General features: G+C 35.0%; 1 protein-coding gene across 1 annotated transcript in view; it reads left to right on the forward strand.

Moving 5' to 3' along the window:
* PAPPA (pappalysin 1) overlaps nt 1–24,218 on the forward strand; it is a 267,563-nt gene that overhangs the window by 88,165 nt on the left and 155,180 nt on the right. The window contains exons 5-6 of the mRNA XM_051979518.1: nt 200–392; nt 17,090–17,211. Of these exons, the coding sequence (XP_051835478.1) occupies nt 200–392; nt 17,090–17,211 (315 nt within the window). The remainder of the gene's footprint in view (nt 1–199; nt 393–17,089; nt 17,212–24,218) is intronic.

Raw genomic sequence — 24,218 nt, forward strand, 5'->3', positions numbered from 1 at the left:
TCCTTTCACCTGTCTGTAGAAGTGATGACTATACTAATTTGTTCACACACCATTAACTCCAGAGTGCTGGAAGAAGCCAACCTTGGCATTGGCAAGAACTCGGGCATGCATGCTCCCCCGCCAGCTGATGTCATAATTCTCTCCTCTCCTCCTTCTACCTCCCATTCTTATCTCTCTCTTTTTTTTTTTTTTTTGGTAGAAGATGACTGCACTGACTCCTTCACGCCCAATCAAGTGGCGAGAATGCACTGCTACTTGGATCTTGTCTACCAGAGCTGGCAACCTGCCAAAAAGCCTGCTCCCATAGCCCTGACTCCCCAGATTGTAGATCGGACACCCACCTCAATTACCCTGGAGTGGTTTCCACCCATTGATGGCCACTTCTTTGAAAGGTGAGCAAAGGTTATAAAGTACTAACCCTTCCTTTTTCTTGCTTGAAGGGCGTTATTAGGATTTCTAAAGCAAGAATTCTTACTCTTTCTAGAATAGAAGCAAATTGCCAAACCTTGGAATCACTGTGGGGATGGAGGCAGGATTACTTGCTTATTTGAACGTTAGTGCCAGTATTTGATATAACTAAAAGATTCGGTTGACAAAATAATAGCTACTTATGTATACATAAGATTTTGTGGTTATAAAGTGCTTACATATACAATGTTTTCTTTCCCCCTTCACAATGCTTCTATAAAATAGTTACTTTCAATTTTCTAATGTCTATTTTATGCACTTCAGTAAAAATCTGTGTTTTTTTTTTTTTTTCTGTTGTTGATGTGGTCATTCTCCTCATCAATGTACACAACGAATCCTGTTGTGAGTGCACACATTTTTTTTTTGCTCTGCAACCAATCTGATAATGAATTTGCTAAACTTAATTAGTGAGACTGGTCTTAAATCAGTGGGATGAATCAGTTAGTACTAAACTGCACAGTCTAAAAAATCTACTATCTTCTCCATGACATAGGAGGAGAGCATTAATGGAGGACGATTTTTTTTTTTTTGGCTGATGAGGAAAATGAGAATCAGAGAGGAGTAATAACATACCCAAGGTCATACGTCAGGAGAATTAAGCCTCTTGTTTCTTAATTCCATACTTTATGACATGTTTCCTCATTCCAGTGCTGAAACCATGATATGAATTTGAATATTACTGATCAAATAACATAAAGTCCCATACCTAGATTTTTTTTTTAAAATATGGAAGTACAAGATGAGAGAAGTATGATAGTAGTTAGATGAAAAATATCTTGGGTTTTTAATAGACTGCAAGATTGATATGAGTTTCTCAACCATGTGAAATGGATAATCAGAAAGAACAAATATAATCTTAAGCTGCATTGCAAGAAAATGTCCAGAATGAGAGTAGTGATAATTCCACTGTCCTCTTCCATGTTCAATCATGGAGAGAATGGAATTCAACTCTGTATACAGCATTTTTGGGAGGTTGCAAGTTGGAATAAGTCTGGATAAAGGCAACCAGAATAGTAAAAGGACTTTGCCATATGACAACCTACATGATGAAATGAAAAAATGTATCCTGAATAAGAGAAGATTTAGGGAAAACATCATAGCTGTCCATTTGGAGGGCTCTCATATAGAAGGGGTATTAAATGTTGTATTTAGTGCTATAGGGAAGAACTAGGAGCAAAAGGTTGAAGCTATAGAGAAGCAGATTTTAGTCTGATTTTAGGAAAAACATTTTACAACATTTAGGATTGTCTGAATGTAGAATGGGCTGCTTTTGGTAGTCTTTTCTGGTGGTCTCTAAGTGGAAACTTGAAGACTAGTTGGTGGTGGTAGTGTAGAGGGGATTGCTGGTCATCTAAAGGTTGGACTACATCAACATGTCAAGCTCAGGTCAGCTTTTCTCAATAGATTACACAATTCCCCAGTGCTTGGGAAATGATTAACAAAATAAATAAAAATGCAATACAATATAGATAATTTTAATTTGTGGTTTTCTAAGTCAGCATGAAGCCCAGAGGGATAATTTCTCTTTGACTGACATTACTGGACTATATGACCTCTGAAGTCCATTTAACTAGATGGAGTCCGTGATTTTTCTAACTTTTTTTTTATTTTTCCCCTGAGGCAATTGGTGTTAAGTGACTTGCCCAGGGTCACACAGCTAGAAAATGTTAAGTGTCTAAGGCTAGATTTGAACTCAGGTCAGCCTGAGTTCAAGGCTGGTGCACTAACCACTACACCACCTAGCTTTTCCATGATTTTCTAACTCTTTTAGATATCTTAATAGGATTGTGCTGAAAGACTTACGTAGGAGAGTCAGTAAAGTCTTCAGGGTTAACACCAATGGAAAGGAGCTAACCATGAGGCGTGAGTGTTGTGATGTTCCCTGAATTCAGGGCTGGCCCAGCTCATAGACTCAATCACTTTGTCTGTGGTGGTGGTGCCTGAAAAATAACTTGATTCCCCACTTTTTTGAAGAGTTGTTATCAGTTGCTTTGCTGAAAGTTCTATTTTGGGAACTTTCCATAATACTTCAGAAACTATCTTTCCAGCAGTTTTGAGATTTCCCGTCCACTCCCCACCCCCACCCCACTCCCACCCCCGGCTATATGAATAATCAAACTTTTGGCCTATTTTCTTTCTATAAATAGAATTTTTGTAAATGAAATGGCTCGTGTATGTGTTTAATTTGTATTTCATAAGGCAGTTATTGTACATTAAATAAATGACATCTGACTAGTTAAAAAACATATTGGAGGGTTAATTGTTATGTAATAAGATATGTTTCTATTACATAGTTTCTTGAGCCTTAATCAATATGTTTTTAATAACCCATAGTCAGTTGGCACTTAAAAAATATACAATAACTATTCTATTTGGCCTAAAGTTCCAAAATGGAATTATCACATGCTAAATTAACACTGACATTTTAGAAACATGTCTAATAAAGGTTAACAACTCTGTAGAATCAATTCAATATTTAGAGAAAGCCTGTCCATAAGGTGAATAAAGTATTGAAAACAATTAGAAATGCATGTCCAAAGAATGAACTGTACCATTTACAAAACAAAATCTCTTCTTGTTCCTTTCCAAGTGTTCCAGAAATATTTAGTTCTATGAAAATGTTGCTGCACAAGGAATATCCATTCATTTCATTTCATCAACCAATAACCAATCTTTCTCCCTAGTCATCCTCACCACCTGTTACTATTTAACACAAGAATATATTTTTCTAAAAATGCAGAGATACCCATATATTTTGCATCTGTACACACAGGATTCATTAAGGAATTATGACCAATAAAAAAGAATATTAGATTTGGAATCAGAAAGCCTGGAATTAGATCCTGATTGCTATTAAGTTACTTGAATAAATCATATATCTCCTCAGAGCTTCAGTTTACTAAACTACAAAGTAAGAAGATTATTTGACCATATGGTGTCTATGATACCTTCCACATCTAATTTTTATGGCCATTCTTTCAAGGAAATGTCCAATATATCAATCAACAAATGAGTTATTATTATACACCTTCTGTATTCCGGGGATCCTGCTAAAGGTTAGGGATGTATGTGCAAAGAAGAAAACAATTTTAACTCTAAGGAGATTATAGTCTTCTGTGTGTATGTGTGTGTTTCAGAGTTTTTAATTTGTTTGTTTCAACTAACTGGATAGTTGCGAGGGATAGATATTAGAAAAAAAGCAATGTCAAATGATGGGTTCTACTTCAAGTTTTGGTTCTACTGCTAATTCTGTGACAATGCACAAGTTGCTTCCCTTCTTTGGTTTTTTTGCCTGTCAACTGTAGAAGTGAAGAGGAGAAAGACAGAAAGAGAGAGAAATGGACAGAGACACAGAGAAAAAAAGATTCTGGAGTAGTAGTCAGAAGACCTAGAAGTTTGATATTTCATGGAAATTATTGAAACTCTAGGCTTTAGTTTCTTCATTTGCAATATAAGAAAAATAATATGTATGTAATATACATATATAATTAGTATACTGTTATAATTATCAATTGTATTCTTATAAATTAAGTATAATAAATATTATTAATTATATTTTATTATATATATACTATAAATTATAATATACACCTCAGAAGTTGCCACAAGAACCAAAATACTAAATATGAAACACTTGGTAAACTGAGAAGTAGGGATAAACACTTGTAAGGTGTTATTACTACTAGAAAACACAAACTGTTTCAAGAAATTCACCATGTGAAGAATAACTCTGTGTAATGAAAGGAGAAAAAAGAAAAAAGAAAAAAAAAATACCACAGAGGGAACATAGCCCTGTGCCAACTCATGATAAAATCAATTTGGTTCCTGATTCTGTCCCAGCAACTTTCTAATCTTTTTATCATCATGAATCCATTCATGTGGCTCGAGCTTCATGTGCTTGGGCTGCATCAAAACTGGAATTCTACTGGGGTTCATATAGGGAGGGGATAGAACCAGCCAACCTCTGAAGTCCCCTTCCAATTCTAACCTAGAATCTGTGCCTCTGTCCTTAAGATGAGGAAATCTTGTATTAATAAATTGATTTTTCCCCTTAACACACACAAGGTACTCATATTCATGTAGATAAATTAAATGCAGGCCCTCTGCTCTTTGTAACACCATTTGTTTACTCTTCAGTTTCTACAGGAAAATTTAGCATGATGCTTGAGAGGTATATTATACTTATATATTTTCCTCTTTCCTATTTTTCCTCACTATCCTCACCCTATTTATCCTATTCCTTCTCATTCCTCTGTTATACTCTGATATACTAATAGCCTTTTGTACCCTTCTACATATCTTTACCTCTATCTTTATCTATCTTTCTGTCTGCCTGTCTGACTTTCTATCTACCTATCTCTCTATTGTGCCCTCTTCAATCCATTCCAAATGAAAATAAGGTTCCAATACTACCTGTTCTCCCTATCGTTAGCTTCTTTTGGATCTTTTTTTTTTCTTTTTATGTTTTATTTGTATGGGATAATTACCCTTTTCTGGGTGAGTTACCCTTTTGCTCTATGGAATAAGTATTCTAACACCTTCAACATAGTAGTTTCTGAGTCTTGTATAATCTTTATTATAGCTTCATGGTATTTTTTCCCTGGTTGCTTCCAATATTTTCTCCTTAACCTGGGAACTTTTATACTTGGTTATATATCCTTCTAAGTTTTCCTCTGAGGATTTTTTGCACATGGTAATTGGTGATTTTTTTTTCTTTTTTTGATTTGCCTTCTTGTTCTAGAACTTCAGGTCATTTTCCTGGATAATTTCATCTAATATTGTATAAGATTCTTTTGTTTTAATCATACTTTTCAAATAATCTATTCTTATATTGTTTCTCCTTAACTTGTTATCCAGATTGTTTGGTTTTCTATTGAGATATTTCATTTTGTCTTCATTTTTTTCATTCTTTTTTTATTTTATTTAATGATTTATTGGTGTCTTATAATATCATTAGTTTCTCCTTCTATATTTTCAATTGGTTGACTTTACTTTTATAATTTTCTTGGGGTTTTTTTGGATTGCTCTTTTTTTTCTAATTTTCCTCATCTCTCTTATTTTATTTTTAAAGTCCTTTTTAGGTTCTTGAAAGAACTCTTTTTGTGCTTGGAACTGTTTGACATTTCTCATTGAAAATGGAGTGGCTTTTTTTTTTTTTTTAGTTTCATTGTCTTTCTCTAAATACAAGCTCAAATCTTCTTTATCCTTATAATAATTATTATATATATTTAGATTCCTTCTTCTTTGTGTACTCTTTTTTATTTATTTATTTATTTTTTTGTTTTAGTTTTTAGAAGCTATTGTTAATAAAGAGATCTAGTTACCAGAGTGCTAGATAGAATTAAGGTAAAGTGTACATGTTACAAAGTCTGACTTATTGAGATCTGAATTAATTAAGTATTATCTAAGTTCAGAGCACACAGATGAGTTTCCTAATTCAGCTGTCAAAGTGATTTTACTATACTAAAAAGCCCAGGTCTGACTATGTCAGCTTCTTATGCAATAAAATTCAATGGCTCCCTATCACTTCTAATATCAAATATAAAATTGTGTGTTTTAGCATTTAGAGTTTTTTATTATGTAACCCTTTCCCCACCTACTTTTCTAGTGTTTGTACAGTCTTCCTCCTTTTCCCTTCCCTTCCTATATTCAGTGATATGGTAATATTGACCTCCTTACTGTTCCTTAAATAAGACATCATTTTCTCAATTCTGACCACTGCTACTGTCTGTCTCTCCCTGCCCACCATGGCTGGGACTCTCATCTTTTTCAATTTTGATTCTTGACTTTTGGGCTTCTTTCAGGTTTTATCTATAGGAGGCCTCTCCTTACCCTCTGTTTATTCTAATGTCTTTTTCCCCCCTTTTTTCCCTTTATATAGCTTGTTTGTACATAGTTATTTACATATTGTTTTCCCCATTAGACTCTGAACTCGTTCAGGGTAGGAACTGTCTTTTGCTTTTTCTTGTATTACTAACAACTGACATATAATGGGCGTTTTTTAAATTTTGAGAGTATTCATAACTTTAATCCCAAACATTTTACAGAGGCACATCCAAATGGCACAATCAGTTTTTAAGAAGCAGGCAATTAGTTATTATTAGTCAACAATGCAGGCTTAAAACTTTTAAACCAATGGTAATTCTATTGTCAGAAAATAACTTCTTGTATGCTAAGCTGTTACCCGTGTTTCCCCGATAATAAGACACTGCCTTATTAATTTTTTAGACAGAAAAAACACCAGAGGGCTTATTTTCAGGGGAGGGCTTATTTTAATGAATATTGATAGCAATTTTAATAAACAGGTAAATGTGAACAAAAAAAAGTACCTTTATTCAATAATGATCAAGTCATCTTCTTCAACAACATCGTCATAAGTGTCCATACCCTGAAATCCATCCGTCCTGGATGTCTTGCGCCCCTATTTCCTTCAGAAGAAGTGGACCCAATCTGTCATGTCCAGCAATATAGCTCTCTTTAAATGAACATGTCTTGTCCAGGTAACCTGCTCGTAGTGCCTTGGCGACACAGCTGTCAGTAATTTTATCCCATGACTTCTTCACCCAAGTCACGACTTCTTGCAGACAGGGCTTCACAAAGTTTTCATGCTGATTCTTTCCATTCTATTTTCAATGTAGTCATTGACTTCCATGCGCAAATGGTCCTTGAATGGCTTGTTTATTGCAATATCAAGGGTCTGGAGATAGGCAGTCATTCCTGCAGGAATCGTTACTTGATCTATTCTTCTCTCTGCAAGGAAGTTCTTCATTTCTTTAGCGCAGTGAGTGCTGGCTGAGTTCTTCTTTTATCCTCTATCATGCCCCCTGAGTTCTTCTTTTATCCTCCATCATGCCCCTTTTATCCTCCATCATGCCCCCTCACTCCCGCTTACATACTGGGTTTTTATGTTGTCCTGCCTCAGCTCTCCTCCGCGGCACTGCTCTCAATGGCGCCAGCAAGCAAATCACTGGGGAAGAACAGGATGACACGCTCACTGCTGCAGCTCTGATTGGATGCAGCTCAGAGTGTGGCATGCGTTTCACCCAGGGGGAGGGGGAGGGAGGGAGGAACGGTGCATACAAAGGGTACTGTAAGGTAGCGTGTAGTGCAGGGGATCACCTTCACTACAGTAGCAATCTCAATAGGGCTTATTTTCAGGGGAGGGCTTATTTTAGAGGAATCTTACACAGTAAGAGGAGGGCTTATTTTCGGGATAGGTCTTATTATCAGGGAAACATGGTAACAAATCTTTATTAACTGATTAATTTTCCTAGGATATAGAATTTTTTGTTATGGGTTCCCATGGGTCAAAGGCAGGGCAGCATTTCTCTACTGACTCAAGGATCAGATTTCAATCTTCTCAAAATGGATAACCTGAGACGCTATAGTATATAGTAAAATTATGGAGCTATTATTCTTACCTAAGACAGAAAACAAGAAACTATATTATAGAAATTTGCCTTTTCCAGCACTATGTTTGTGAGGGATGCTAGCTCACAGTGAGAGTTCTTTTCCTCAAAAAGAGACTTGGGAAGCAGCAACAAGGGCCTTTCCATGTCCTTCCCTGTACTCCACCCTTATCCCTGATTTAAGGATAATGGTTTAGGAAAAAATTCTGTGCTATTTTTGACTTATGAACCAGCATGTTAATTCCTCTGACATTTCCAACCTTGCTTGGGATTGTTCCTGATAGTTGATTTTATATCAAGAAAAGAAAAAGACTTCCCCCTTTGGCTTTCTCTTAAGGTAATTATCTTCCTAGAGGATAAATTGGATCTCAAAGGTTTCCAAAATGAGATTGAATCCAGACATAGAAAATTAGATGTGGGAGGAGTTAGTCACCCAAAGATCCCACTCTCAATGGGCTTGGACTCTGACTTTTCAGGGTTGGATGCCCTAAGGGCTTTGAACTTCCCTTGGAAAAGTTGGCTGCTAAGTCAAATTAGATTATATGGTAAAGAAACAGCTTTTGACTGGAGGAACTCAAAATGATGTGGATTGCTGGAGGCAGACTTGACCACCTAGATCCACAGTATGTGAACTCACAGAATGCTGTATCCATTGATTTTTCTGCCCCTATTATCCCTCAACCTGTCTTGAATTCCTTCTCCCTTTCTTGGAAGTTTTCTGAGGAAGAATCATAGAAAGGTATCAGATGGAGAAAAAATTACTGTTGGATCATCTAGCTAAACTTCTCCATACAATTAATTCAAAAAGTAGAAATATATAACTATAAAATCCTCTTCTTGTTCAAATGTGCCATTTTAGCATGGAGATGAGCCTGAGTTCTTAGAGTTTTGATTTCCATTATTATAAAATCTAACAGATTCTGCAAGAATGAAAAAGGTACACTTTTTTTACTTCCCAAGGACCAGTTTTGCAAAATATGGAAAAAGCTTATTACCAGAAAGTTGGCCATTAGAAAACTAACTAATCAATTAACTAATTAGCTAATTACAATAACAACAACAAGGCAGCTAGTATTTATGTCATGCTTTAAAGTTTGGAAAGTGCTTTACATATATTCTCTCTTTTGATCTTCACAACAATCCTGTGAGTTAGGTAAATTTTCTCACCTCATTTTTATAGATGAGGATAGTGAAATTTAAGAAGTTAAGAGACATGCATATGGTTATGAGTTAGAAAATGTCTGAGGCAAGATTTGAATTTTGGTCTTTCTGAATCCAAGTCCAACACTCTACTGTGTCTGTTTTGGCCATGTCAGTTTATGAAAGAGAAACATGTCAAATGGCCCTTGTCATGTTCAGTCCTCTTGTATTTCCAAGATAACTGACAGAAGTACAGAATAAGGGCAGAGAGGATAATAGTCACACAGTTCTTAAGGTTAATACAAACATTTATTTAACTGTTAGTGTTCATAACATGGAATGACCAATGAGTTAACACATTACTAGAGAAAAGAGACTATTTATACTGACATTTATAGTTAGTTGAGTCAAAGAAATAAGGGATCATAAAAGTACAGAATCAAAGACCTAGGATGGCCTTCAGCTTACAAGTTTAAAAAGTAACTGCTAAATGAAAAGACAACTAGGTTTTCCTCTAAGCAACAACAACAACAAAAAGAGAGAGAGAGAGAGAGAGAGAGAGAGAGAGAGAGAGAGAGAGAGAGAGAGAGAGAGAGAGAGAGTTGGAGAGATTTGATTTTAACTTCCACCTAAAGACAAGAAAGAAAGTCACTTTAGGAAACATTCTCTCATCCCTTCTTCTAGTGTTCCTGATCAGCATAAAAAACAGCCCTACTACAAAACATAAATTGTTGCACAGGATGAAGATGGTAGAGAAATGTTACAAAGAATTTGATAAAAATTATTTAAATCAAGTCAGCATATACAGACATACGTCAGAGATACTGTGGTTTTGTTTCCAGACCATTGCAATAATGCAAGTCACACTAATTTTTTGGTTTCCCAGTACATATTAAAAATAATGGTTATATTATACTGTAATCTATTAAGTGTGCAATAATATTACATCTAAAAAACTGTACATCCCTTAATTAAAAAATACTTTATTGCTAAAAAATGCTAACCATCATCTGAGCCTTCCATGAGTCATAATCTTTTTTGCTGATGAAGGGTTTTGTCTCAATGTAGATAGCTGCTGACTGTTCAGGATAATGATTGCTGAAAGGTAGAATGACTCTGGCAATTTCTTAACATAAGACAACAATGACATTTGCCATATGGATTGACACTTCCTTTCATTTGAACATTTAGAGGGTAATTGGGATAACTAATTGGTCTAATTTGAATATTGTTATGTCTCAAGGAATAGGGAGGTATGGGAAGAGGGAGAGATAAGGTAATGGGCAGTCACTGAAGCAGTCAGAATATACATGACTTTTATCAATTAAATTCTCCATTTATTGATTGATCACCAATAATCACAATAAATATGATAAAAATGAAAAGGTTTAATATATTGCAAAAATTCCCAAAATGTGACACAGAAGCATGATGTGTGCACATACTTTTAGAAAAATGGCACCAATAGATTTGTTAGACACAGAATTGCCAAAAACCTTCAATTTGGGGGGAGAAAGCAATAAAACGAGAAATATCTATAGCCCTATATTCAGCAACTTCAATATGAAAGTGGGTATAAGGAAGAAAAACCAAAATTATGTTGTAAAATAAAGTTCAGCATTTTAAAATGGAAGGAATCAGAATGATCCTCTACTATTTAAAAGCCTCAAAATCATATGCCTTATAGCATGATTATTTTCTTCAAGAAGAGGCTTGGAAGATGGTGGATATGTAGAGCAACCAGTGATACCCCCACCCCCATCCCAAGTGAAATCGACTACATTTTAAAAGACAAAAATAAATAAATAAATAAATAAAGCACATAGTTACTGATAAGAGTCATTTCAAAATCAGCTCTTGTGCAATCAGATCATAAGCTAATGAGGGCAAAGTCAAAATCAATACCATATTAGAAGAAAGTATAAAGATGAAAAGATGCAATTACAGCAATAACAACTTGGCATGTTTAAATATGCCAGCTCAGAAAATTAGAAATGGACATGAGGATGGGGTGAGCAGATACATTGACAATCACTTTTTTAAAGAAATGTAACTCGTGCCCTGTATATGCAAAAATGTTTATGGCAGCCCTCTTTGTAGTGGCCAGAAACTGGAAAATGAATGGATGCCCATCAATGGAGAATGGCTGAATAAATTATGGTATATGAATGCTATGGAATGTTATTGTTCTGTAAGAAATTGCAAATTTCTGTAAGAAATGACCAGCAGGATGATTTCAGAGAGGCCTGGAGAGACTTACATGAACTGATGCTGAGTGAAATGAGCAGGACCAGATCATTATATACTTCAACTACAATACCGTATGATAATCAATTCTGATGGACGTGACCCACTTCAACAATGAGATGAACCAAATCATCTCCATTTGTTCAATAATGAATAGAACCAGCTACACCTAGTGAAAGAACTCTGGGAGATGATTATGAACCACTACATAGTATTCCCAATACCTCTACTTTTGTCTGCTTGCATTTTTTATTTCCTTCTCAGGTTATTTTTACCTTATTTCTAAGTCTGATTTTTCTTGTGCAGCAAAATAACTGTATGGACATGTGTACATATATTATATTTAATATATACTTTAACATATTTAACATGTATGGGTCTGCCTGCCATCTGGGGGGTGGGGAGAAGGAGGGGAAAAGTTGGAACCGGAGGTTTTGCAATTATCAGTGCTGAAAAATTACCCATGCATATCTTGTAAATAAAAAGCTATAAAAATTAAAAAAAAAAAAAAAAGAAATGTAACTCATGCAAAACAGAAAAAGTGGTGGGGCTTGGGTAGGGAATCTACCTAGAAACAACCTCAGCCCCAAAACACTCTAGATATTTATTACAAATAGAGTCCTGGCAGTCAAGGGCAAAATAAATCCATTTAGAATTAAAACTTATTTGCTAGACATGACAGGAAGATGATAGAAGATCAAAAGTAATGTGACCTTACAGAGAAATGAGAGGGAGAAAAATTGAAGGAAAAAAAATGAGCCTGAGTGAACTTGGTATGACAGTTAGCTAAGCCAATCATCCCCAAAACACTTGTAGAGACAACTGATAAAAGGATGAGGTTTAGAATGAATTGGAACACTCTCATCAGCTAAGATAGTGGAACCATCATAATCAGATATTGTTATCTCATGAAATACTTGGTTTGTATTTAGGAAAGTGGTGATACTAAAAATCAAGTTAGAAAGATAAAACTTTAAGCCAAGATGACAGATTAGAGATAACCCAGATGAAGTTTCTCAACACTTACCTCCAAAAAACGTTAAAATAATACCTCAAATCAAATTTTGTAGCTGCAGAGACACACAAGTTTGGGGCAAAACATTTTCTGGCATAAGAAAATTTAAGTGTTCAGTATTAGAAGTTTGTGACACTGCAATGGGGACCTGTCCAGAACCTACATATGTGATGGCAGCAATTGCAACTATAGTAGCCACAATAGCAGTTTCAGTGGTAGCAGGAGTTTTGAGAGCTCTGACTCCTGCAATAGTAAGAAATTTAGACAATTTGTCAGAAAGTGATTACAGGGGACAATTTGCTTTTATTAGGTAAAGCTGGTACTGGTTGGGCAACAATCTTGCACATATGCAGTTCAGGATTGAACAGGATGGAAATGAGAGCTAAGAGCTGCAAGGGATCAGGGGCCCTTTCTGAGTAAAGACCCAAGTGGAGAATAAGAGAACATTGACCACACCTCTCTCAGCATCACAGCAACTTGAAAGCTTGAAGACCTCCAGACCTAGCTCTTAAAATAGTAGCAAGAAAAACCTTAAAACTTGCCATGATGCCTCTCCACTCCAAGATGAGCAGTCCAATTTTAACAGAAATAAAGTTCACAGTCAAGAAGTAGATTGGGAAAATGAGCAAACAATGAAAAAGGAATTTGACTATAAAAAGCTACTATGGTGGCATGGAAGACCAAAACATGAATTCAAAAGAAGACAAGCTGTGAAAACAGCTACAAACTCTTAAAGAAACCACACTCAACAAGAATTCTGAAAGAGTTAAAGAAATGAGTAGTAGAGGAAAAATGGGGGGGGGGGGTATTAAAATGATGCAAGAAAATTATGAAACAAGAATTTTCATCTTGATAAAAGAGCACACAAAAAATATTGAAGAAGGGGACAGCTAGATAGCACAATGGATAGAGGACTGGCCCTCAACTCAGGAGGACCTGAGTTCAAATCTGGCTTCAATCACTTAATACTTCCTAGCTATGTAATCCAGAGCAATCACTTAACCCCAATTGCCTCAGCAAAAAGAGAGAGAGAAAGAGCGAGAAAGAGAGAGATACTGAACAAAATAATATCTGAAAAATAACAAAACTGGCCTAAGGATAAAAGAAGCACAAAATAAAATTATTGAAGACAAGAAAGAATATTTTTTAACAAGCAAAATAAGCCAAATGGAAAAGTAGGCACAAAAATTTCACTGAAGAAAATTATTCCTTAAAAATTAGAATTGGACAAATAGAAGCTAATGATTTCATGAGACATCAAGAAACAATAAAACAAAGTCTAAAGATTGAAATAACAGAACATGTGAAATAACTCATTAGAAAAAAAAATTGACCTTGAAAATAGATTGAGAGATCTTTTTAATAGTATTTTATTTTTTAAATGACACATAAAAAACAATTTTAACATTCATTTTTTAAATAAAATTTTGAGTTCCAAATTTTCTTCCTCCCTTTCTTTCCCCCTCTCTAAGACAATAAGCATTTTGATATAGGTTATATATGTGCAATCATGTAAAACATAAGTTCAAATTAGTCATATCATGAAAGAAACAAACAAAAAAAGAAAACACACACACACACACACACACACACACACACGCCATAAAAATGAAATGCTTCTATCTGTATTAAGACTATCTTTTTTTTTTTTTTTCCTGGATGTAGATAGCACTTTCCATCATGCGTCTTGTAAAATGAAAACTCCCAAGATGTTACAATTAAATTACAGAGTTCTCGGGTTAAAGAGAAAATATTCCAAGTAGTCAGAAATGAATGCTTTAAATACTGTAAAAACACAGTTTGGTTTACATAAGATTTAGGAGTTTACATATTATTTAAAAAAAAAAAAAGAACAGGGAGTTTGGAATATGATATTATGGACGGCAAAAGAGCCAGCATAAAACCAAGAATTACCTACACAGCAAAATTGAAGGCAAGTCTTTAGGAGGAAAAAAAAAATGGATATTTAATGAAATAGAGGACTTTCAAGCATTCCTGTTGAAAATCCCAGAGCTGAATAGAAAATTTGATATTCAAAAACAAGACTTAAGGGAAGCATAAAAAAGCAAAATTTGAAAGAGCAACCAAAAGGTGTCAAGAAAGTTAAACTGTTTACATTCGTAAAGGGGAAGATGAAACATATAATTCTTAAGAATTTTCTCATTATTAGGGTAGTTAAAAGGCGTTTACATAGGCAGAATGCATGGAATGAGCTCCAAAAAATGAAAGAGTGAGAAAGACAGATGCACAGAAGAGGGAAGGGAGAGGTAGAAAGGAGAATTTTTTTCCATATTTAAAAGACATACAAGGAGCAGCTTTTACAATGGAAGAGAAAATAGAAGGAGATGGCAAGAAATGCTTGAACTTCACTCAAATTCATTCATTCAAAGATAGAAGACCATATATAGCTATATGCAGATATAAATAAAGATATATATAGACAACATTCATTGTGTAAAGAAATGTACTTGCCCAGTAGGGAAATTGGAAGGGAAGAAGATAAGAGAAAGGAGGACAGATTAAGAAAGGAAATGATTAAAAGCGAAATAGATTTTTGAGTAGGCATAGGATAAAAGGAGAGAGGCAGAGACAGAGATACAGAGAGAATCAGAGATATAGACAGAGAGAGACACAGACATAAAGACACAGAGAGAGTGAAAGGGGGAAAGAAACAGCAGAAATAAGATGGAGAGAAAACACAATTGGTAATCTTAACTGCAAATTTAAATGGGATGAACTCATTCATATTAGTATATGTAATATCAGAAATGGACAATTCACTGGATTAGAAACCAGAATCCAATAATATGTTTACAAAAGCTACACTTGAAAAAGAAAGGCACACATGCACACACACACACACACACCACACACACACACACACACACTAAGGTGGAACAGAATCTAATATGCTTCAGCTAAGCTAAAAAAAAAAAAGGCAATGCTAGTAATCATGGTCTCATGAAAAGCAAAAACAAACATAGAACTAAAAAAGGGGGATACTCAGGGAAACTAAGTTTGGCTGTAAGGTACCACATACGATAAAGTAATAGCTAAAATTTTTAGTTTCTCTGATAAGCCCTCCCTTCTAAAATATATACTGAATACTTAACTGAGTCAAATTTGTTTAAAAAATAATAATAATAGCAGCCAATCCCCAATTGATAAATGGTGAAAAGATACAAATAAGAAAAAAAAATAGGCCCTGTTGAATACATGTACAGTAAATGCATTGTTTTTTAAAGTTAATGAAATAAATTGATTTTAAGTTGATAGACCACACTAAGGTCTAATACTATCTACCACCTCTCAGTGGAAATGTTATTTGTTGGAGAAAGTTGTGTTCAAAAGATAATTTATTTACTTTTCACGTTTTCATTAAGGATATCCTTTGCTTCATGCACAAACCATTCTCATAAAGATCTTAAAGAAAAAAAAATAAAGGGATATTATGTTGTCTTGTTGATGTCTTCTCAGTCACTTTAAAATGTTCTTCTTTCCATTTTATTTTTTATTTTTTCTTTGAGCTGTTTTAAATATTAATCTCCATGAGATGTTAAAGCTGTGTATCCTCCAATGCAGATTTCCAGAGAACCATGAGAATCTCAAATTTTTGAGACATTTATGAAATGAGTGGATTGTTTTTCAAAAATTTTTGGAAGGACAAATGCAGCTATTTTAAAGGACGAGAAGGGAGAGAGGAATTGTGGCCTCCCACTTTGATGGGAGTACATATCCCTTTAGGTATTAAAGGAAGTATTTTTGCCTATTTTCTATAATGATCAATGCACAAGAACCTTTTGCATCTGCTTTTATATATCTTATCTCAACCTTTCAATCTTGCATCCATCTTGAATTAGAGATAGAGTAGTTCCCCACCCCACCCCACAATTAATAGGTGGTATCATTGATTATTTGACAGATAAAGTCACTTGCCTAAGGTTCATACAGCTTATTAGTATTACAGCTAGGACTAGAACTCAAACGTGATTTTATGAATTTTTATTAGAACTCTTTTTACTATATATACTATGGTCAACATTCAATAGAATTCAATTTTCCTCTGTTTAGCAACAACTATATGTAAAACATTGTACTAGGTTCTGGGCATACAGCAATGAAAAACACAATTTCTGCCCTCAAATACAGGTCCTTTCCCATTTTGGCCCCTTAGTTTAATTCCAATGCGTTTCTCTGTTAATTATTTCCTATTTACGTTGTATATAGCTTATTTGTATGTATTTGTTTGTAAGCTGTCACTCCTGTTAGATTGGGAGCTCTTCTGGGCAAGAATGGTGCTTTGCCTTTCTATATGCCCCCAACACTTAGTACAGTGCTTGGCTGATAACAGAATCTTCTGTGGGAGGAAGATATAGAGTTTACAAAGACAATTTGACACATTTTTCAATAATTTTCCTAGGACTTAGACCTGGATGGGGCATTTGGGGATCATTCTGTCTAACTTTTCATTTTGTAGATAGGCAAAAGGAGCTCAGAATTGTCTTGAGGTTATATAGCTAGTAAGTAGGAAAGCTGAGACTTGAATCCTGGTTTTTTGATGCAAAATCTAGTGTTCTTGACACTACATCAGTATAGATAGATTTTAAATCTCGGTAAATATCTTTGCCAAGAAGTTCATTGGAAATTCACCCCAAAGGCCCTTTCTTGAAAGTGTTCTGCATGTGCCTTGTTAAGAGGAGGCTAAGTAGCATTGTGTTTTAAGTCTCCTTCCCTTTATGCCCAGTTGGATCAGCTGCTCATTCAACTGTTACTAAGTTGGTGTGTTTTTCCTGTTTTCTTGGCTTCCTAGAGAAGTGGGATCAGCATGTGACCTCTGTCTGGAAGGAAGAGTACTGGTTCAGTACGCATTCAATGCCTCCTCACCTATGCCATGTGATCCATCCGGGCACTGGAGTCCCCGAGAAGCAGAAGGTAAGAGAGATGGGGCAAGACTGATGATGTAGAATGAGAGCAAAGGAAATGCCAGCCAACTCCATCATTCCCCTGTGCCCCAAGGTCACCTAACTTTGACTCATAATGGAGAAGAGAAAGGAAACCAGACAAAGGAGAGGAAAGTTGTATGTAGAATATTTTTCTCTCAAAGGAGCTTAAATATAAAAATTAGGGAAGGATTCAGAAATTCCTAGCAAATTCATTGAAATATAAAGCAAGCAACATTCCTGGGCAAACATCCGTCTCTTTCATAAGAACATAGGTTGTGGGTGATAGATGGAAATTTTCTAGTCTAGGCTCTCCCACACTACAGGCATCTCTGAGAGATCTAGTCTTTGTTTGAATACTTCCAGAAATGGGAAACTCACTCTCCATCTGTTTCTCTTCTATTTTGGATAGGTTTAATGGCTAAAAAGGTTTTTTTTTCCTCTTGTATTGAGACAAATTCTGCCTCCTATACCATCCAATCCTCTGAACATACAGCAGACATGTAATCCTGCCTTCTGCATGGCAGTTCTTAAGATATTTCATAGGTAGAATTGGAACTAGAAGAGAAATGAGATCATTGTGTCATCCCCATTTTTTTAGATAGTGATTATGACTAACCTCTATCCCCACTTCTACTCTCAATCAGTATTCATTTATTTAGACCAAGAATTATCCATCTTTCATCTGATCCTTTTTAGTAGTCACCTCACCAAATCTTGGTCATTTACATGAAGATGCAATCTAGTGTATCATTATTCCTTCTAAAATGAGATGACCAGAATTAAACCCTATATTTCAAACTTGGCTCATTAATATAGTACATGGTGCTGGAATTTTATATCTTATGATTCTGCTTATAGATTCAGTCTTATAAAGGAAATATGGATGATACTGGGCCTAGGAAGACATTATTCTTTTTTAATGCATTCTATTATAGAGTCTATGTTTAGTTAAATCCTGTCCCTTCATTATCTTTAAAAAATATTTTTTTCCACAAACCAAACACTATTCCTTGTTTCCTTACTCATTTTCATATTATTTATGTCAGAATACTTGTTTTTAGCCTTTCCCACTGAACATAAAATTCTCCCATCAACCATCAATTTCAATTTCCTTAGTGGTAGATTGGATAGAGCTCAAAGGATACAGATTTTTATATTGGTATTGCTACTAATCATAAGATCTTGAGCAGTTCCCTTACCTTCTCTGATCCATAAAATGAAGAAATGAGACTAAAGCTTTTTAGTTTTCACATTTTATATACTAGGGCCCTTTCTTTTAACATGTCTTCTAACTGTTAATATTCTAAATATTACATTTTAACATTTTATGTTTCCTTTAAACACTAATATTCTGTATTCTGTGGTTTCTTCTATTGTTAACATTCAACAATCTTATGAAATAATCAAGCTTATCTTTCATTTAAATTTCTGTCCTGATCATTATTGAGTTCAGTATCTACTTTTACCTTCTTTTTCTTTGAAAGCATTTGATTATATTTCTAATTGTTTCTCTAATTAACAAATAGAAAGAAAACATGAGCCCCCCAGATTACTCATCTTTACCCTCTGGGGCCCTCCCTACTGCTGATCAATTTTTTTAAGTCTGAAATAAAAGAAAAAAGTGCATTATGTACACATGAAGGGGGGTGGAATTCTAGCCCCGGCTCAATAAGCAAGCTAGACTTGAAGTCCTCCAGGATCTGATTAACCTTATCTCATCCCTGCAGATGTCATTAGTGGTCATAAAGTTACCTAATTTTTTTGTGGTCTTATCCATTATGATTCATATTTAAAGAAATTAAGAAAGATCAAGAAAGAGTGATGTAAAGAATTCATTGATTGAGCTCTCTGACCTCACATCTTTAAAAAGGGCATTCTTCACAATGCATGAATCACACAAAACTATAACTATGGACTCCACTTACGTAACAAGTCTTTGTAGTAATAGAGCAGCATACTCTTCAGAAATTGACACTCACCACAGATGAGAGCTCAAGAATTTTCAGTGCAAAATCAAATGCAAATGTTTCATGCAGGTATAGAACTTGATGCTTGTAAGGCTCTCTACAAAGGTCATCCAGAAAATGGCATTTAGCAGAGAAATAGTGGATTTGTTTTCAACAGATTTGGGTTTGAATCCAAACTCTGATATTTATTATCTGTAGAGTTCTGGAACAAATTGCTTAATCTCATTAAGCCTCACCTTCCTCCCCTTTTCAATGACAAGCTTGGGTTAGAATCATTATTTAGAACTGGAAGGTGAACTTAAGCTATGGTATCATTTTATAGCTAAGGAAATTGAGATTCAGAGGTTAAGTCATTTGTCTAAGGTCACATATATTATGTAATAGAGTCAGTATTTAAACTGAGGACCTCTAACTTTAGACCTATGCTTTTTCCATAATTCCATTGCTTTCTAAAGTCTTTTTTAACTTGAAAACACATGATTCTATATGGCACATGTAACTAGCTAGCATAGTAGATAGAATGCTAGACCTGGAGTCAGAAAGACTTGAGTTCAAATTCATTCTGAGACATTTATTAACTGTGTGATCCTGAGTCATTTAACTGTTGCCTACTTCAATTTCTCATCTAAAAAGGGGGAGAGGAGATTATAATAATAACTACTTCCTGGAGATATTGTGAGAATTACATGAGATAATATTTATAAAGCACTTTGCAAAATTTTAAGTGCTGTGTGAATGCTACCTGATATTATTACAGGTAAGTTCATTTACTCATTAATTTGTAGTGCTTTTAAACCTTTATAAAGACCTATACTGTATTATATGGCACATATACAATAAATTGAAGATGTACCCTCAAAAAGTTATAATCTGATTTTTAAAAGTCATATATACATCAAATGGCATTAGAATACAATTATAAAATATTAATCCCAAAGAAGAAGCTAGAGAATAGATGACAAAGGTATGTGTATATATGCATATATACACATGTATATTTGTAAACATATGCATAAGTGCATATATGTACATATATATTTAGTATAACTAAAAAGTAGATTATATGGATATGGATATAATTAATATTTTTTTCATTCTACTTTCCTGAATCCTATCTACTATCCTATAACTAAGAGAGGCTTCAACATTACAAACAATAGTGCTGAAAAATGGATTTCCTAGATGGTGAAGGGCTCTAAGAGTCATAGCGTATGAATGAGGTTGAAGGGAAATTTATCAAAAATTAAAGAAGACTTAGGTGGTAGGTAGAGCAGGAGTTATTTCCATAGTGTTACAGAGTCTTGTCCTGTCAACACTCCAGAGATCAGAGCTAGGATCAAAGGATAAAAGTGAGAGGGAGGAAAATTCTAGATTGATGGAAGAAACTTCTTTCCAAGTAGAACTCTCTAGTTGTAGAATGAGCTGCCTTTCAGTCACTCACTGCTGGAAGTATTCACTTGTCAGTTTGGGACTCTATGCTTTGCAGATTCTCTGGTCTATAAAAGAAGCTCCCTACCCTAACATGTCCTCTTCATGGCTCCTGATTTAGTTAAAACATTTCCCTTGCACATCTGTAGAGTGATAACAGTTTCTGTTACCAGGTGATTATTTGTTAGAGTGATGCCTTAAAGTTTACAAAGCATTTTCCTTACAGTTCCAGAAAGTAAGAAATTGATATTTTAATAACTCACAATTTAAATGCTGTGGGTACTCCATCCACAAATACAAATTCTATTATTGGGTTTATAATTGTCATTAGTTGTTTTGACTAAAAAACATCATCTAAGGGACCAGCTTGAGGCAAGGATATTGTCAGTTTAGCTAATCTGGTAATCTGGTAATAGATAATATCTATTTGTCATTGGGCTGCGTCCTGTCACCAGAATGATAAAAATCCATTCCCAGGTCTTCTAACTCATGATGGTACCTTCAGAAACTGCTTCAGGGGCATAAATTGAAGATAGGAGATTCGAGTTCTCCAATTGTTAATGTCACTTCTGGAGCTAAACTCTTGAACCTAATGGAATTAGGCCTCTTTCTGCAATACTGGATTCAGAAAATAATCTTCTACTTTGACTATACTCGGGGGAATGAGATGGAGGAACAATGGAGGAAAGTGTTTGAAATTCACCCAGGGAAACCCATTGCCTAAGATTCAGACCAACCTATTAAAAAAAAAAGAAGTATGGAAATCATGGCATCTTGGACTCAGAAAAGCTAGACCCAAGAATCTCAGACTCAGAATAAGTCATCACAGAGATCTCTAGTTCAACTTCTCCCCTATTCCTGAATCCTTTTTTGGGGAGGTATCCCAGACAGACATTGATCTGCTCTTGCCTAAGGGCTATTAGGAGTGTTTGAACAATTCCCCAGAATTTAATTTTCTGGTGGGCTTAATTCACCAATGTGTTCCTTGAAATGGATAAAAGCTGGTGATAACATAGACAAGAAGAAAAAACAGTAGACTTGGGATATGTTAATTTCAATATATAAGGATAATGAACAGAGATTTTCCAACTGGTCTTGGTTGACTGAGCTGATGACCCCACACAGGCCTGGTACATGTGGTCTGCTGGTAGAATGAGGTATGTCAACTGGATAATGCGTATGTTTGGCTATTCATTTTGATTATGCAAAACCTCTCAAAAAGAAATTTGCTTAATGCTCATAATAATTATCCTTAATAATTTAACTAATGCCACTTCTTAAAGGTAAAGAGAAAACAAGCAAAGGAAAGTGTGCAGTAACATGGAAAGATTCTCTGGTCCACTCAGGTGGATACATCTTCAGAATGACATTGCAGGACAATTCCCAGCCCTGTGGGAGCTTGGGTTGCCCTCAACATAACAAATATCCCACAGAAATACTCCTAACTACAGAGCACTCTTTATGTCATTCATAAACATAATGGAACACTTCCCAAATTTTTTATTTTCAAGATTATTGGTCAACCAGTCACATTCAAAAATCAACCATAATCCATAGACTGAGGGTTGAATCTTTAGAGTTTTTTTATTTTTATTTTTTTATGTTATAGGTGAGGAAATTCAGACTCAAAGAAATTGTGATATAAGGTGAAAGAGAAAGTACATGAAGTCTGGACTTCTGAATCCAAATTTAATGTTCTTTCCATAGTACCAATTTGTATTAGTTGGCAAAAATGGTTTCAAGTGAATGAGATGACAAAGAACTAGTATATTTAATATAGAATGGAGTGGGCAGGAAGAAGGGAGGGGGTTCATTTGGATTTGATTCATGATTGGAAGTGAGTTAATGATACAAAGTAAAGACCCAGGCCCTAAAGTTCCAAGACAAGTCTGGGATCTTCATGTAGACAGCTAACAGAGAATTAAAACAGAAAGTGATCTACTTTTTCATTCAATTCGATCCAATCATTCTACAAAAAAAGGGAAACTGAGACCCAAAGATGGAAAATAGTTTTCCAAGATCACATGGGATTGGAATCCTGATTTCTTGTCTTTTAATCTGGTGCCTTTTCCGTAACACCATGCTGCATTTTAGTGTGGGAAAGTCCCAAGAACTCATAGTCAAAATAGTGATTGGATTAAATTATCATAACTGTAAAATTTTAAAGTTGGAATGGACCTCAGAGCCCATGTAGTCTAACTTATACCTGAAAATACTTTATTCCATATCCTTGAGGTCATTGTTAGGAGCAGATGCTTAGAGCCTATACTGATTACATCACTGTCACTTAACCTTAAGAAACAAAAGAATCCACTCATTTATAAGGTGGTCCAGTCTATTTTTTAACATCACTATCTGTTGGGAAGTTTGTTATTGTTGTTTTCTCGTATCTTCAGCCTAAATCTTTATCTTTGTAGCTACCTCTGAGCCTAAATATTCCTCTTGGCAATTTCAAACAATTCTTTGTTCGGCTCTTTGGGATCAAATAGACCTATTCCTTTGATATAATTCTTTAAGTAATTCTGTATAGTCATTAACCTTTGCATTAAATCTTCTCTACTCTAGATATTTCCAGGCCTTATAGACAGTTATTCTTTATTCTCTTTGTCACTCTGGTCTCCTCTTTCTGACCATGGTCTAGTTTGTCAAAATGTCTTTCCTAAAATTTGACACCCAGCATATTTCATTTCCCCTCCAGGTATGGTATGACCAAAGCAGAAGTGAGTTGAATTATAACCATCCTCACTAAACAACTCTAATGAGTCAAGAACTGGGGACACCTACAGATATTAAAAATCACAGCAAGGCAATTCCTTAAGATGAGTTGAGAGATAAGAAATAAGATGGCCATAAATAGTTTAATATGAGAAAAGACAGTTTACACAAAAGGCAGTCAAACATTCATTCACATAGTCAGGAATGAGGAAAACCCCATGAAGAGATGAATTAGAGAGGGAAAAGACAGGAAAATAGACAATGAAGAAAAAAATGAGAAAAACTTGCAAAGTTGCCTCAACCACAAAGACTTTATATTTTTTTTCCTATTGAAGCAGATGCTAATCTCACTGAAGGGCCTAGTGAGGGTCTGTTCTGTATATGGAAGCAGGCACATGGATTTTATTGATTAGGGAGTATGGGTGTAAGAATAAGAATATATATTATTAATTATGTCTCTTAATTTTTTAATCTCTCATAAGAGCTAGAACTGAAAGTGATCTTAAGGATTATATAAACCAACTGTCCACAGATGGTAATAGGATGCAAAGGAGGAAAGTAACTTTCCTGAGGTCATATCCAGAGAAGGAGAATATCCACCAGGAGACAAAGAATTACAAGTGGAGATAAAGAGGAGGAGCAGAGAAAATACAGAGAAGGAGATAAAAGGAACTAATTTTAAAAAAAATAAAGAAACAAAGATTTTGAGGAGAGTAGAGGAGATGGTGGAAAGGACAGCAAATTTGGAAAATAGGTTCAAATCCTGGCTCTGTAATTTATGACATCAAGAAAGTTACTTTCCTCCTTTGCAAGATAGGATGCATTTATAGTTTGCACTGAATATCAGTTTTTCCATCCAGATCACCCTTCTGCATCTTCTATTTCA

This window comes from Antechinus flavipes, chromosome 2 (genome assembly GCF_016432865.1).
Source record: "Antechinus flavipes isolate AdamAnt ecotype Samford, QLD, Australia chromosome 2, AdamAnt_v2, whole genome shotgun sequence".
Taxonomy (NCBI): domain Eukaryota; kingdom Metazoa; phylum Chordata; class Mammalia; order Dasyuromorphia; family Dasyuridae; genus Antechinus; species Antechinus flavipes.